This window comes from Letharia columbiana, assembly GCF_014066305.1.
Source record: "Letharia columbiana isolate WasteWater2 chromosome Unknown Sc0000010_s0, whole genome shotgun sequence".
Taxonomy (NCBI): domain Eukaryota; kingdom Fungi; phylum Ascomycota; class Lecanoromycetes; order Lecanorales; family Parmeliaceae; genus Letharia; species Letharia columbiana.
Genome location: NW_023501047.1, coordinates 588,274 through 603,926, shown reverse-complemented (window position 1 = coordinate 603,926; position 15,653 = coordinate 588,274). Strand labels below are relative to the sequence as shown.

The 15,653-nt window shown below is 49.8% G+C and overlaps 7 protein-coding genes across 7 annotated transcripts; 3 read left to right on the top strand and 4 right to left on the bottom strand.

Moving 5' to 3' along the window:
• Nucleotides 1-212: 212 nt before the first annotated feature.
• HO173_004075 (uncharacterized protein) lies at nt 213-6,833 on the bottom strand (the record flags this gene model as incomplete). Its single annotated transcript, XM_037305999.1, has 3 exons — nt 213-1,961; nt 2,014-6,491; nt 6,542-6,833. 3 exons carry the CDS (start codon nt 6,831-6,833, stop codon nt 213-215), a joined length of 6,519 nt encoding a protein of 2,172 aa, XP_037167192.1.
• A 468-nt stretch (nt 6,834-7,301) lies between these two features.
• HO173_004074 (uncharacterized protein) lies at nt 7,302-8,171 on the top strand (the record flags this gene model as incomplete). The annotated part of the gene is made up of 1 exon (XM_037305998.1): nt 7,302-8,171. The coding sequence occupies one exon, from the start codon at nt 7,302-7,304 to the stop codon at nt 8,169-8,171; it is 870 nt and encodes a 289-aa protein (XP_037167191.1).
• Nucleotides 8,172-8,343: 172 nt separating this feature from the next.
• HO173_004073 (uncharacterized protein) lies at nt 8,344-9,192 on the bottom strand (the record flags this gene model as incomplete). The annotated part of the gene is made up of 1 exon (XM_037305997.1): nt 8,344-9,192. One exon carries the CDS (start codon nt 9,190-9,192, stop codon nt 8,344-8,346), a length of 849 nt encoding a protein of 282 aa, XP_037167190.1.
• A 408-nt stretch (nt 9,193-9,600) lies between these two features.
• HO173_004072 (uncharacterized protein) lies at nt 9,601-11,109 on the top strand (the record flags this gene model as incomplete). The annotated part of the gene is made up of 2 exons (XM_037305996.1): nt 9,601-9,727; nt 9,776-11,109. 2 exons carry the CDS (start codon nt 9,601-9,603, stop codon nt 11,107-11,109), a joined length of 1,461 nt encoding a protein of 486 aa, XP_037167189.1.
• Nucleotides 11,110-11,342: 233 nt separating this feature from the next.
• On the bottom strand, nt 11,343-12,182 carry HO173_004071 (uncharacterized protein; the record flags this gene model as incomplete). Its single annotated transcript, XM_037305995.1, has 3 exons — nt 11,343-11,375; nt 11,430-11,837; nt 11,904-12,182. 3 exons carry the CDS (start codon nt 12,180-12,182, stop codon nt 11,343-11,345), a joined length of 720 nt encoding a protein of 239 aa, XP_037167188.1.
• A 27-nt stretch (nt 12,183-12,209) lies between these two features.
• Nucleotides 12,210-12,829, top strand: HO173_004070 (uncharacterized protein; the record flags this gene model as incomplete). The annotated part of the gene is made up of 2 exons (XM_037305994.1): nt 12,210-12,326; nt 12,401-12,829. 2 exons carry the CDS (start codon nt 12,210-12,212, stop codon nt 12,827-12,829), a joined length of 546 nt encoding a protein of 181 aa, XP_037167187.1.
• Nucleotides 12,830-13,015: 186 nt separating this feature from the next.
• On the bottom strand, nt 13,016-15,185 carry HO173_004069 (uncharacterized protein; the record flags this gene model as incomplete). Its single annotated transcript, XM_037305993.1, has 11 exons — nt 13,016-13,138; nt 13,200-13,567; nt 13,626-13,691; nt 13,750-13,847; nt 13,901-14,134; nt 14,191-14,352; nt 14,461-14,583; nt 14,634-14,696; nt 14,768-14,843; nt 14,939-14,989; nt 15,152-15,185. 11 exons carry the CDS (start codon nt 15,183-15,185, stop codon nt 13,016-13,018), a joined length of 1,398 nt encoding a protein of 465 aa, XP_037167186.1.
• Between the last annotated feature and the right edge of the window lie 468 nt (nt 15,186-15,653).

Sequence of the window (15,653 nt, the reverse complement as noted above, 5' to 3'; positions counted from 1 at the left end):
AACACGAACCATGTATTTCAGTTACGTAGTATACTATGCCAAATGCTCCTATCAACAAGGTAAAGCGACCACGTAATATTGATACAGTCGAAGCTAGAGCAGTTCTGTGACGCTCTTTTCCATAAGAGTATGCCCCCCCGCAAATGCAATGCCGCTCGCTGCGTCAGATCTTTTGCCATGTATGATATCTCGAGTACATCTACGCTCTTTGCTCAGGCCGGACCGCCATCACCTCTTATCCTCTTCCCGTTACCACCGTCACCTCCCTCCTGGCCGTCATCCCTTGGCCTCTTGTTGCCAGGTATGAACTGCCTAGCCCCAGCATTTAGCCCTGCACTAGTTGGACTTCCCCTGCCTCCTTGCTGCCCTTGCGATCGACTAGTGTCGAGGGTTTGTGGGCCTCCTCGACTAACGGCCGACCCTCTACCCCTCGAAATCGGGTTGCCACGCATTGAACCTCCTCTAGCCACAGGGAGACCAGACTGCTGCAAGCCTTTGAGTGCGCCTGGTCCGGTGCCTGGATTGGGATGGTGAGTGGTGGCACCTTGAGCTGGCCTCTGGGGAGGAATCGATCCTGGCTGAGGGGATATCACCATTGCCGGTTGAGGCCGACGCTGATCGTTGCTCGGTTGCGGCTGAGCGTGTGAAGGTCGTTCTGCAGGACTCTGTCGTCCGCTTTGCGCCGCGGGTGGAGGGCCCCTAACGGCTGGTGTTGGCCGCCCAAATGTTGAAACGCCGGATAGTTGCTCTTGCGCATTCGTCAATCCTTGCCGTGCAGGACTCTGTCGTCCGCTTGCCGCCGCCCCGGATGGAGTTGGCCGCCCAAACGTCGAAACGCCGGATAAATGCCCCTGTGCATCTGTCTGTCCTTGCTGTGCAGGATTTTGGACTATGGGTGTTGGTTGCCCAAAATTCGACGTTACGGGCGCCTTCTGTGCCTTGTTGGTATTTTGTTGAGACTGTTGGGGCTGTTGGGGGGTGACCGGTGGTGGTTTAGCATCCTTCGCGATAAGCCAGACTTCCTCAACCGGCTTTAGCGGTGTATCTTGAGCTGCCTTTTTAACGATATCAACTCTGTATTGTAGCATCCTGGCTTTGTTATTCGCCATATTGATCTGTACGGCGCTCTTTTTCCCTTCCATTAGCACTGCATGCTCCTTTGCAGTGTTCGCTTTGTTCTGGACTTCTGTTATTCGTTCGGTCATGGCCTTTTCATGATCTTGATTTAGCTGAGTAGATACTTCCTCTTTGGCTTTATTGACATGGATGCCAATGTTTTTCTTGACGATGCTTCGGACGATTTCGTTTGACTGGATCAAAGCTCTGGCTTCATCTTCAGATGGCTGCCATGGACCGCGAGGAGTATGATCTTCGTCTTTGACATTCGGATCATCATTGATGGTGTGTTTAGCTTGATGATTCATGCCCCATTCGTCTCTGAGCTTGGAAAACTTGGAGTCCGCACCTCGTCGAAGCTCTTCAATCTCATCTTTATGCCTGGCCTGCAGCCTGCTCATTTCTTGCTCATGCTCCGATTTGATTGATTGCAAAGCTTGTTCGTGCTCGGCTGTTAAGCTTTGCCGGAGCTGACCTTTGCCATCGGTCAATTTCTTACTGAGTTGAGCTTTCATTATATTCGTTCGTCTCTCCAATGTCTCGTCGTTTTGTCTGACTCGCTCGTCGTGTCGGGACTCTAGCTCGACACGGACTGCCTCGACATGCTCCGCGACTTGTTCTGTTACAGACTTGGATCCACTTTCGGTTGGAGCAGTAGACACAGCTGCATTGATCGATGCATTTGTGCGAAGGTCTTGAGCGTCTTGCTGAGCTTGAGCAAGATCAGCACGCAGAGAGCTCATGTGCGCTTCTACTTCACTGTTTGCAGGAACTGCTTGCTGCTGTTGGATCCTTAGCTGGGCCAATTCAGTGGTAGATGCGTCGATGCCCTCCTGCATTTGTTTCTAGATGGTGGTCAGCATTTCGTCAATACTACTCGGAAGCTTCAGTACTGACTATTTGCAGCTCCAATTCGGTAATTCTTGACCTTGACACATCCAGTTGGCTTCGATTGTCGGCTGATTCTGATGTTGCTTCGTTGGCCCTCATCTCCGCTGCAGTAAGTTTCTCCTGAAGATCCTGTAAGTCCGGCTTGGAGGCCACCTCTTCTTCGACTTGGCCTTCCTCACTCCCGTCCCGTGCACTTGAATCGGCAATTGCTTTCTGTGCAGTGGCCTTTTCAACGGCGGCATCTCTCTGCGCCCTGGTCGTTTCAAGTTCGACTTGTAATCCCGACAGAGCGGTAAGCCGATGCTCAAAGCTTGCTTTCTCGGTCATAGCTGTTTGCAGAGCGGTGTCCTTCTCCTTGATTTTGTCGCTCAGTTGTCTCGATCTGGCCTTGTATTGTTCGGCAAGCTTTGCCCGCATCGTCTCGATCTTTTCATTGCTCTGCTCCTGAACCTGAGTGATCTGGCCAGAGGCATTGTCTACTTGATCCTGCAAGCCCGTCTTTGCTGATACTAATTCATCGCGCTCAGCTTCTAGCGACTTGAGTTGCTCCTTCAAAGCTTCCAGTTCTGCGGGATCGACTCGATCGTACTTTTGGAGGACGTTCTGAGCCCGTTGCTGCCAGCGGTCGGAGTTCTCTTTGAGAAGCTTCATCTCGCCGTCCTGAGTTTCACGTTCGTTCTTGAGTTCCAAGATCTCCGCCTGCAAAGGCTCGATCTGAGCTTTGAGTTCTTCGACTTCTTTCGCCCTTACGGCCAATGCACTTTGTGCTTGACGAGTTTCGGCGCGTAATGTTACGCTAGACTCACGGAACGTGTTCAACTCATTGATTGTATCCACCAACTTATGGTGGTCGAGATTCGAACGCTCATTGTCGGCCTCCAATCGTCTTTGCTGGCTAAGTCGCAAACGAGTGTCGTCCAGCTGTGACTGGGCGTAGTCAAGTTGCTGCTTCAACCTCTTTCCTTCTTGGGCAGACAACTCTAGTTGAACATCAACGATCTCCTTCTCGCGCCGCAAGTATTTGATGACCTCTTGCAGATTTTCCAGACCGGATGCTGGAATGTCCTCGCTTGGGCGCTCATCGCTGTTTGAGGGATGCTTTTTCAAACTGGCTATTTGAGCAGAGTAGGTCTCAATTTGTTGATGGAGGTGGTTGTTCTGAGCTGTCAGATTTTCTCGCCCAATCTTGAGTTCTGCCAATTCTCTCTCATATCCCTGTCGCGACTCCGCCCAACTGTCTTCGCTCTGGTTGAGGCTTTTACGGGCAGATTCTGCGTCAGTTTTCAACGCTTTTATCTCTAGTTTCAATTCGTTGTGATCCGATCGGACCTTTTGCAATGCCTTTGCAGCATCCGCGTGTTTGACTAGTTCATTCTCGTAATTCTGTTGAGCTTGCTGAGCGATGTCAGCCTGGACCTTGAGATCTTCTTGAAAGAATTGGGCTGCAGCCGCGTGACGATCGTCTTGATCTTTTAGTTGTGCAAGCTCTGCTTCGAATCCCTTTTTGTGTTCTTCTAGGCGCCGCCCGTTTTCTGCTTGTGCATTGCGAAGGCTTGAGAGCTCCGAATTGGTGGATGCGAGCTCGGAGCTGGTGTCCTCAATTCGTTGCTCAAGTTCTTTGAGCTTAGAGTCTTTCTTTTCAATAAGCTTATCTGTTTCTTGCCGATACAAGTCCTGCGTCTCGTTTAGACTGAGCAATTCTTCTTCTGAAGCTTGACTGATCGCTTTGTATTGCTCGACCTGGCCTTTGACATTTTCGAGTTCACTGCGAGCTAGGTCAAGGTCGCGTTTGAGCTCCGAGACCTGGACTCTCAATCCCTGCTCTTTAGTCAAATTCGAGTCTTCACCGTCGAGGGATTGGTGTTGTAAATTTTCACCATCGTTGGTGTTCGGACGTCCTGAAGGTGCTGGTCGTAATGCATTGACACGTTCTTCTGCGCTCCGAAGCTCAATTGTCAACTCATCCACTCTAGTCGAAAGATGGTCTCGTATTGTCTTCGCGGCGACGAGCTCTTCGCGAGTGTTACCAAGGCTGGAGACTAGATCATCAATCCTCTTTTGACTCTGCTCATGGTCATATTCGCGCCGTTGAGCAGATCTCTTGTTTTCTTCCACCTCGTCGGAAAGCTTATTCTTCGTTGCTTGCAATTCTCTCTCGAGATTGTCGGCCTGGGTTTGGAGTCTTCGACGAGCTTCCGTGTCCGAGTGCTCTCGTTCATTCAACAGGGTCTGCAAATTAGCGTTCAGAGCGTTCAGCCGACCACGCTCGTTCAAAAGGTTCTCGTTATCCTCGGTGATTCTCTTCTCAATTGTTTTCCAGAATTCCTTTTCTGCTTTTAGATTGGCTGTTTCATTGCGCATGCTGTCTGCAAGGCCTTTAGCTTCGACAAGTTCTTCAGCAACTTGTTGAACCCGCATATCCTGCTTGGCGGCCGTGTCTGATAATGCTTGCGATCTCTTTTGCAGTTCCGTATTCTCATTCTTGAGCATCACGTAGTTGCCTTGAAGCATTTCGTATCTTTCATGGGCAAGTGTGACCTGGCTGCTGTTTCGTACCACCTCGCTTCGAAGTTCACTATTGACCTTTGAAAGGCCATCCACTTGCTCCTTTAATGTTGATCGGTCTGTCGCAGCCTCGTGCCGATATGCATCGAAGTGCGCTTGAATATCTTTGTACAATTTTGCGTAGTCGGCTAGGTCTCTTGTTGTTGGTGAATCTTCAATGCTGTTAATGACAACAGCAGGCGTTGGAGTTTTGGGCGTTGCGGCTCCGTTGACAGACTCCCCAAACAATGAAGTGACGTCGGTGCCGGGAGGTAGTTGACCCCGGTGAGAGAGCATACGTCTGAACATGTCTCGCTCGCGAATGTAGCTTGAAGACTGAGTCATCAGAGACTTTATCTCGTCCTTGCAACGTTCGTATTTCTGCTGGAGGTCATCCCAATCTCGAGTTCTCTCTGACTGCTTTTGGACGGCCTCCTCGTGCTCCATTCGCTCGCCAATTTCTCGGGTGATCCTGAGTAAGTTTGCGTTCTGTTCTTGAAGTTCGCTGACGTTCCTGAATGTGACGAGGTTCTCACTGATAAGACGACCAGTTGCGGTCGTGCCCTCCATCGCTTCCCCGTCAGCTTGCCCTTGCGCCAGGCGCTCTAGACGTGCTCGGCCATCCGCACCAAGGTCATCGAGGCCTTGATCACGTAGGTGGACTTCCATTAGGAAGACCTTGACCTGAGAGCTGAGATCGCGAAGCTGCTGCCGGAGTACTTCTCCTTCTTTGACTTTAGCCTCTAGGTGGCCTTCCCATTTCTTGGCTCCTTTAAGAGCCTGATCTCGTTCCTTGCCGATGATCTCTACCAAAGAAGACATCTCGGCAACTTCTGATTCTAAACGGATGTGGTCTGCACGTAGCTCCTCGATCTCTGGCTGCTCTGTTTCTAGGTCCTGTACCATGTCGTCAAGTGTCGAGGTGAGCTTCTCACTACGTCGTTTTTCCGCCTCAAGTTCGCTCTTCAGGTCATTGTAACTGCTGTACATCTGGGTAATGCTAAGACCCCCCTTAAAGCGCGATGGACTGGATGGAACCATAGGCGCGGAATCACCGCGAAGAGGTGTACTAGGGGCATGCCCGTTGGTACCCTGATGAGAAGCATTGTGTTTTGATGCTTGGCTTTGCAGTGTCGATAGATCAGCCTGGAGTTGCTCAACCTGGACCTCGAGTTCCGCAATCTTCGCATCCGCGCCTACTCTTTCCCTATGCTCGGTTTCAAGCTCGGCACCGAGTCTACCGAGCTGCTCCGAAGCATCTTCTTTAGCGGAATCTAGCTGGGCGAAGAGATCCTGCTGCCGTTGACGTTCCGTGTTGGCCGAATTCCTGGTCAGCTCAGTAAGGCGATTCGCCGCATCTAGCTCAACTCGAAAAGACTCGTCCTTCTTGGCAGCGTCTTCTTGCAACTGTTGGACGCGGGTGAAGGAGTCATCAGCTTTCTGACCGAGCTCATCAAGTCTCCTGCGTAAAGTCGTCTCGGTGCGATTTGCGGCATCGATTGTGCTCGTGGCATCATCAAGTTGACGTTGTAGATCGGTGATACGTAGACTCTTTTCTTTGCGGTACTTCGTGTATTCCCCAGACTTGGTTTTCAATTCTTTGTCCAGCCAATCGTTGTTTCTCTTTAGCGATTCAATTTCCTGCTGAAGACCTTGTTCGTGGAACCTTGCGCTGGTCGACGCGGCGTTGGCTGATTGTGCTGACTGTTCCAGGTTTGAGACTTCACGGCGGAGCTCCACCGTTTTCTGGTGCTGAGCATTGAGCTCTTGGGCCAAGTTGTCATGAGCTGTTGTTTTGGATTCAAGAAGCGAGAGAGTGTCCCGGTTTGACGACTCCAGTGACGTAATCCGAGTCCTCAAAGTAGACAATTCAGTAGTGATGGTGGAGGTGGATGTTCGCAGATTCTCAAGCTCAGTCTCCACAGACGCCCTCGCCGTTTCTGGAGAAGAAATTAGCTCACTGAATAGGCACAACCTGGACACCACCTACCCTCCGCTTGAAGTTTCTGCCTCAGATCTGTGGCCTCCTTGAGCCCCTTGTCGATTGAGCTTTTCAGAACCCGGCTCTTGGTTTCACCGCCACGCACTGCATTTTCCAATTCCACGCCTAGCTTGAGTATTTCAGACGCGAGATCATTGTGCTCATGTGCTTTCACAGATATGTTCTCCAAAAGTGTACGGACAAGGCCGGCAGTAGGTGCGTCGAGAAGTGTGTCAATTGATTGCTGTGGTAAGGAACAAAACGACGAAAGCTGTGCCACGTCTAGTTGCGCGACTGCCATTGTGATTACTCAAATTCAAGCTCAGTCTCGTCGATTTGGCCGTGCCATGAAGTTTGAAAGGTTGATTCACGGTATGAAAGTGCACTCGTTTTGAGTGTTGTTGGCGATTCTAAAGGAATGTAGGCCTCCTCAGGCTGAGTCAGTGAATGTCTTCTTCATACGCTGTCGAAACTCCGCACAGGCATCCAGCCATAGCGTGTGTCAAAGCAGGCCAGGAAAGTGTGCTTGGAGGATTGATCGAAGCCGTGTCTTTTGTGTTGATCTCATGCTTTACTTCCGCATCTTTCACCAGACAAAGCCGGCTAGGCTAGCTTAGCGTGTCTCGGCGCGCTAATTAAGGTAGTGACACTTTCCAACGAGGGATTCTGTGCTTACTCCTCTATTTTATACCGTGTGTTCAATATATTCATCTTTGGGCAAGGTAGCCCGCAAAGTCTGCTTAGCCCGCGGGCCATTCATCTACAAGCCATGTCGTACCTCGACAACCAAATTAGCGCTTTCAAGTCAAACCTCACTTCGTCCTCTAACAAACTCTCAAATAAGCGTACGGCTGCTGCTCCCGCAAACTCTACCACATCACCTGCACCATCACAAGCCTCAATAACAGTCAAGAACGATCTTAAGCGCAAGCGGGTGGAGCAGCCCAACACGGTCTTCTCGCAGCCAAAAGACACAGGCACCGGCTCCCATATCATAACTCAGGTCACCTATGCGCTAGAAAAGCTCAAGGAAAAGGATATTCAGTGGACGTGGCAAAGGTTGGGCGAGTATTTGTCTTTGCATGGCCGTGAGGAAGGGTACGGGCAGGCTTTGAAGAGAATATTGATCACCCATGACAAGGTGAAGTACCAGCGAGTTGATGGCAAAGGGGAAGACTTTTTCTCTTTCCGGCCAATCCACGATATTCGGTCTGCCGACGAATTGCTGGGATTTTTACAATCTCAACCTACAGCTCAGGCCCTTAGCGTTAAGGATCTGAAGGACGGATGGCATGGTGCGTTAGATGCGATAGACGATCTTGAGAAGCAGGGCAAGCTTTCCGTGACCCGGCATAAGAAAGATGACAGTCCCCGATTCGTATGGCCAAACGATCCATCCCTATTTTTCCCAATCGATCAGGAGTTCAAAACAATGTGGCAAAAGATAAAATTGCCCGAGCCTGGAGCACTGGCAGATGAACTGGAGCGCGAAGGCTTAACGCCTGCGAACAAGAGTCGCTCCATCAAAGCGAAGCCAGTAAAACATGAGAACAAGACGAAGAGAGCGAGGAAGGGTGGAAAGACGACGAATACTCACATGGCGGGGGTATTGCGAGATTATTCGCATCTCAAAAAATGATGGATCACGTACTATCGTGCAAGCGCCTTGCTAGCAAGGTGTCCGGCGCTGGAAATGCATCGATGATCCCAGGTTTGAAAATATTGCGGATTCGGATCGAGACCATGATACCCCAAAATAGAAAAATTGAAGCCATACACTGCATTACATTCGCAACTCATTAGACGCAATGTTACGATCGCGTTGGATCTTTACGCGCACCAAGGAAGTAATTCCCCCATTTCTCCCCACCCGGCACCATCCTCCATCCTACCGCGGGCATATACATGCACCCTTGGCTTTTCAGTCCCCCGTCTCTTCCCCATCCATCTTGTGCGCGAAAGAATCTCCTCAACTCCTGCTCATTGATGTATTTGGTCCAATCGTGCGTTCCCCTCGGAACTAACCTCACCACCTCCTCGGCCACGACGTTAGTCGTCAACCAACTTGTCCATGTCCTCGCGATTGTGCTGAGGATCAGCCATCCACCAGGCTTGACGAACGGTAGACAGGAGCTTAGAAAAGGTGCAGGCCGATTGATATGCTCAATGACTTCAAATAGACTCACAACATCAAACTGTTCTTCTGGTATCCGAGGGATTGGCAAATCCTCGACAGCTTTGTTCTGATATTCTAGCCGTCCCGGCTCAAGAAGGAGAGGGTCTTGGCGTGCGTGAGCCTTCGCAACTGAAATGACTTGGCTGCTTGGGTCAACACCCACCACGCTCTTTGTCCACAAAAGTCGAGCAGCACTCTCGGCGAATATGCCGCCACCACAGCCCACGTCGAGATAGCGCCTATTGGTCGAAGAAGTCGGGTCTGGTTGTGACTCAATGCAAGACGAGATGAAGTCATGACGGAGAGGATTCATTTGATGAAGGAGACGAGATGAACCATAAGGATCCCACCACGTCGAGGCTAGATTGTTGAAATGAGATACTTCTGCTGCGTTTACAGAAGAGCTTTGAGAGCTCGACCGGCATTGGGTGGGTATGCGGAGAAGTCTTGAGAGATTGCGCGAGGTTGTAGGTCGAATGACCATGACTGGTTTTTGAAGTGAACCTGTGAGAAGCCTCTGTTTGGTGATTATGTCGAATGGTCAAAGACAAAGACTAAAAAGTCAAGAACCATGTATGATAGAGAAACAACATGAGGCCTTTTGCTTTATCTTAGATAGACAATACAGTCCATGCTCTCCACACTGGTTGAAAGTCTTGAAGTGGAGGAACTCAATATTTGAATTTGAAACGAACTTTCCGAGCGCAGCAATGGCAGGATAATACCTACTTAACTTAGAATGATCACTTTTCATACTTCAGGTTGTCAGCGCAACGCCGCAAATGCAGAACGCCACTGCTAGGCCGCGATAGCCGCGCGTGTAGAGAATTGATTTTCGGATGTCTTTCTCTAGCTCTACTTATTAACCAAGGGCGGGTTTCTGGTGGACGATATGAAGCTTGCAGCCACCGGCAGAGCTGTGAGGCTCGCCTGGGTTGAACGGTCGGGGATCGAGTTGAGGTACAAAACAAGAATTTGGATTGGTGGCAGTCATTATCAGCGCAGGCATCAATCTACAAGTAAACATGGCCAATTTAGCATACAGAGACAGTACTAATACCATGTAGACGCTCCGAGAACTCCTAGTCTCGAAATCGATGGCAAATGCTACGTTACCGACGATTGGACCAACGTCCCATCCTCGATCCTTTCATATCTTCCCCACAAATTGCAGCTCCAGCCCTCACACCCGGTATCAATAACGCGCCAAGTCATTGAATCTAACTTTCCGTCCCCAACATATACACACTACAATGATCTTCATCCGATTGTCACAGTCGCCGAAAACTTCGACTCCCTCGGCTTCCCTAGGGATCACCCAGGCAGAAGTCGTACTGATACGTACTATATTAACAAAGATACTGTATTGAGGACGCACACCAGTGCTCATGAAGCAGAGATCTTTCGACGTAACAAGAGTGAAGGTTTTACAATCAGCGCAGACGTATACAGGAGAGATGCTATCGACCGAAGCCATTACCCTGTCTTCCACCAGATGGAGGGAGCGAGGATGTGGGATCGACGAAAAGTGCCAGGAGGGGACGTGGCGAAGGCCGTCAGGACCGATTTTGAGAGGCTGCCGAAGCACAGTCTATCAATCGAAGACCCAAACCCGACGACTCACGCGGAAAGAAATCCCCGGCAGGCAGAACATCACAGCCCAAAGGAAGTGGAAGCTATCGCCGCCCATTTGAAAAGATCGTTAGAAGGAGTTGTGGTGGAGCTTTTTTCGAGGGCTCGGAAAGCTGCTATTGCCGCTGGGCACGTCGATGCGAATGCTCTGGAACCCCTCAGGGCTCGCTGGACCGAAGCTTATTTTCCATTCACGAGTCCTTCCTGGGAACTCGAGGTCTTTTGGCAAGGGGATTGGTTGGAGGTTCTCGGGTGCGGCGTCACCAAGCAAGACGTCCTTATCAATGCTGGGGTACCAGATCAGATAGGCTGGGCGTTCGGTGTCGGACTGGAGCGAGTCGCTATGTTGCTCTTCTCAATACCAGATATTCGACTGTTCTGGTCGAAGGATCCACGATTTTTGAATCAATTCTCGAGCAAAGAAAATGTCAATACCTTCGTCCCGTTTTCGAAATATCCCGAGTGCTATAAGGACGTATCGTTCTGGCTTCGAAGCTCCAGCAGCAGCACCGGTGGTGGAATGAGGAGCAATGCCCAGGACTTCCACGAGAATGACGTGATGGAGGTTGTTCGAGAAGTCGGAAGCGACTTAGTCGAAGATGTGAGGCTAGTCGATAACTTCCAGCATCCTGTTTCTGGGCGGAAGAGCCTTTGTTATCGAATAAACTATCGAAGCTTAGAGAGGACGCTTCGGAACGAAGAAGTCAACCAGCTGCACGACAGTGTGAGGAAGCAGCTTGTCGAGAAACTGGGTGCTGAGCTGAGGTGACATGGGTTAACATGGAATATGGGTTGATGGGCGGAGCCAGTGTTTGCATACTGTATGAAGGAGAAAAACGAGCTCTATGACTCGAGTGTTGCTTCATGCCGGCAGAAATGCAAGGATACCCCCAACATAGAGGGGAGTAGTAACTGTACAGCGCTTCGCCCAGCCCCAACGCAAGAAAATAAATACAAGAGCTGCACCTATGACAGGCACTCATCACAAAGTCGTCTCGTCACTCAGCCATTTTTTACCACTCCAACCTTAGCAGCCTAACAATAGAATTAGTCTCAATACCTCAGAAAGTACAAGCCAGATACACTCACCCTTATGACTCTGCCGTTCAGCATGAAGCCCTTTTGTTGCGTCATAAAGACACTCCCATTATCCTTCCCCTCCACCGGCGTTTGGAACGTAGCCTCGTGCAAATTCGGATCGAATTGTTCCCCAATCTCGCTCGGGTCGAATCTCTCAAGTCCATGCTTCTTGAGCGTTTGCATCAATATTGTCTCTGTCATCCTCAGCCCGTCATGCAGATGCACCAGCTCTTTGTTACTCTCAGCTTGCCCCAATTTCTCTGAAGGCACGGTGCCGAGGGCTCGGTCAAGGTTATCGACGCTCTCGACCAGGTCTTGAGCGAAACGGGAGATGGCGAAGTCGCGGGCTGATTGAACGTCGCGCTTTGTGCGTTCTTGAAGGTTGCGGAAGTCTGCTACCGAGCGGAGATACTTGTCCTACATATCGACGTGTGAGGTTGCGAGAGGAGATTAACATTGGGGTTTTCTCAGCTTGGGGCGGACCTTTAAATCAATGATCTCTTTACTCTTTGATTCGAGTTCTTTTTTAACCGGATCGTTGTCCTTGATCTCTGAGTGTGAGACCTCCGCCGCCGCTGTAGCATCGGAGCTGGCACCATCTTTGGGCGTGTCTGTTGAGGAATAATATCTTGCAACTATCCTCTCCTGAAGCGGATGTATACGTGATGGGGAAATTTGAGATCTTATGGGTGAGGCAGTAGGTGTGTAGCGCGACTTTGCACAAAATGCTCGTGACTGTCGAAGTAGACTTCGCTGGATCATAATGTGGATGCGAAGTGGACGCTTGCAATGCTTGGGAAAACAGCAACGCCCGAAGTTTTTTGGTTCGACTTGAGATCTGCGTCATTCGGCAGTGGCGACTATCGCGTCAATGGGGCCAGAGCACAAAACTTCATTCCTTCCTACGTGATTACCTTGACTTCGAATTCATGGGTTCATTAGTAGCTGAAGAGAATCTGATTTCCCCCGTCGATTCGCAGAACAGATGTGCCCTGTCAAAGGCTCAAACCCGCTCCAAGTCTCCCTCAACTTATCGCAAGCCTTGCGACATTTGTCACGCCCCAAACGATGTCCTGGTACGTTGTAACATCGACGACACATCCGTATGGTACTTCGTCTGCACGAAAAACTGCTGGAAAAAAGTCTCCGGTGGCGTCATTGATGGAAGCCCGCATCATCTGTACTACAGATACGGTGGTATGTGGAAGAACAAGCACGCAGGTGTTAGTGCGAAGAAGCCCAAACCCAAACAGCGTGTAGCTGTTCGAGATTGGCAGGATCATACAAGCTACGTGTTCAATGACAAGGTCACATACGAAGGAAAGGTCTGGAGCTGTCGAAGAAGCCACACAAGCTCCGTAGCAAACGTACCGGGCAAAGGCTATGGCTTTTGGAAGGAGGCTGAATAGCATATGGCTGTCTATGGACAAGTGGTGGACGTCCTGTGGCCACTGGTGGTGCTCCAAGCAGAATGAGTAGACGGTTCCTGGCAATCGCGTTTACTATGGGTTGGCGAAGAGACTGCGCACGTCTTGTTGAAATTCAAAGATATAGCAGAGGAAAGGCATCAGATCTGTTAATCTTTTGATGTGCTCTTACCCAAAATGGAGCGCTGTCTTTTGGACCAATTCCGGCCCAATACAAGCAGCTAGCTCTGCCGCGATCCCTTTAATCGACGACGAATCGGATGTCTGACTTTCGTCCCAGCCAGCTAGGTTCTGTTCGACATGTTAGCAGCATTCGTGATGACAGAGCGCTCAAATATGACGCTGTCTTTACCTTCAGCTTAAGGAGGCGTTGCCCGAGTTTTAAACTCCACTGACCAAGGTCGACTTTCTCATCTAACTCCTCCAAGGACAAAGCTCCTGGCGTGCCTGCGTGAAACACATTCGATACTTCTTCGCCCTCGGAGTCCTGTTTTTGGTCCTGCCCATTAATGTACTCAAGGGCGAACTTGAATTTGCTGGGACCCATGTTCAACTCTTTTCGAAAGCTCGAGGTTGTTGTCCGGTCAGACTGCAGGAAAATCGTAAGAGAATTGGAGGAGACTTCTAGTACCCGCTCAGCAGCCATAGACACCCATTTACGTGTTGAAAGACGTTGCATCATCTCCGAGTCCAGAGGATCCCAGACGTTTGACTGAGGGTCTAGTATTGATGGACAATAAGCAGACTTCTACGTAGAACTAGTGGAAGACTTACCGACCTAGGATGTACGTTGGATGGAATGTTGCTTTGTACCGCATCTTGATACATGAATGGATGTAGTAGCCTAGTCGAAGAGTCAATCGATCGGGATGAGCTTGGAACTCTTTATAATATGTACCGACCCATGTAGTAGTACTCATAGTCGCCTTCAAGCGCTAGAGAGATTTCTCGAAGTGCGGAAATTTTGCCAAAATTCCATCCATTGACCTCTTCATGGTACCTGTCTTGATGTGAGCAAGACCGCAGTTCGTATTCTATGGTTAGGCAAGCTACATGAGATAAACAGAGCTCACACAGTGAGGAAGGAGATCGAGTACACCTAGAGCAATCAATTTTCCATCTAATCGGTAGCACTGGTGATAGGAGCCGATCTTCTTTGCTTTGCCATGATGAATACGAGTACTCCGAGGTAAGCCGGAGCAAAGGAAGCGCTTGAAACCATTTTTTGAAATATCAGAAGGACCTTCATGATGGACCTTTTTCTGATAGTTTGCAAAGAGTGCGTATCTGTATGGGGAATTGTCAGAACAGCATACGTCAAAATAATCAGGGGCATTTCACACTTCTCCTCGGTGAAGTTGTCTGGCTCTAGGGCTACTTCAAATTCGTGGGCTGGTTCAATCGGCTCTTTCGTCCGAGTGTCGATTGGCCGTCGCATACAGTGATACTCGGACTCATGAACAGCTTCGTAGACATCAAAGTTGTTTTTGCGATGCCTCTTCTCTCTGTCAAGGGGCGCGACGACGTCAGCCGAGACTCAGCCTCAATTCCTGGTCCTAATCTTTGTCTTGGTCGACTTCCCAAGCCGTCTGCACTTCGATCAGGGCACTTACTCCCTACTCTTTGGGCAGAATCTAGCAGCCTTATGGGTGTAATCTTGTCCCACTACGTACTTGTTCCATCGATTGACCGCTTGACGTTGGTCTCTTCTTGAATCAAATGCCGTCGCATCTAAGCTGGATGACTGATAAGTAAATATCATGGAAAGGACTGAATCTCAAGATACCGAATAGTGTAATGTGGACAGCACGAATGCCGATTGTCAGGCTTGTAGTAATATGTGCCAGATCTAAGAGACGTCAAGCATAAGCCAGACACTCTCCAAAAATGCCGAGGACGGAGAAGATCAAGATATAATACCGGCGCCAGCCTCGATCTACCAAGATCTGATAGACAGAAGGGTGTAGAGAAGTAGACACGAGCCCTACAGAAGCGCCTGAAGAAGGACTGATAATCAGCTTGGACCTGAGGCTGATATACGAAGACAAGGGAGAGGCAAGCCGAAAGCGGGCGTGGTACTGGAAGGCTGACGGGTGCGTTTTGGTTTAGAATGGCAATAGCCGCAACTACTTCGCTGATAGCCTTTATCCCAATCAGCATGCCACTGCTGAGCCATAAAATTATGCAGTTGTTCGGAAAAGGAACGTGAGAGTGAAGGACATAGGGTGGGGGAAAATATGAGCCAGCCAAAGCTGCACGGGGGCTTGATAGAGCTCGGGTGGCGTGGTATCAGGGGCAGCTCACCGGTAGGAGTGAGAAAGGAAAGGGAGTCTTCCATGGCGGGAGCTGGGAGAGACTGCATGACAAGCCTGTTCTTCTAACTTGGACGGATAGTATGGAATTGAGATAGCCGCCGAACTTTCTACTTCAAGTACTTGAATCTGGTGGGGGTCAAACTTGAAGTGTTGTATGATAACCTTCCACCATGCCAGCTTCCCTGGACTCGAGTGTGATTATTGTAAAGTGAAGTATTATTTATGATGAATAAACCCGAATGTTCTATAGAAATACCGTAGATGCCACCTTATTACATGACACAATTAACGCGCACGGTCCTTAGACGAAATTCGTTCAAAGTCCTACCGTCCTAAGTACGGAGACTGGTCTGACCATTTAGCAATTACATAGCACGTTTAGCATAGTAGGGTGGTGCGGATGCACCTCGATGATCCAATCGGAATATTGGGCCTGCATAGAATGATGCGCCCCCATGCATAGAATATCCATGACGGCCGAGAATGAGTGA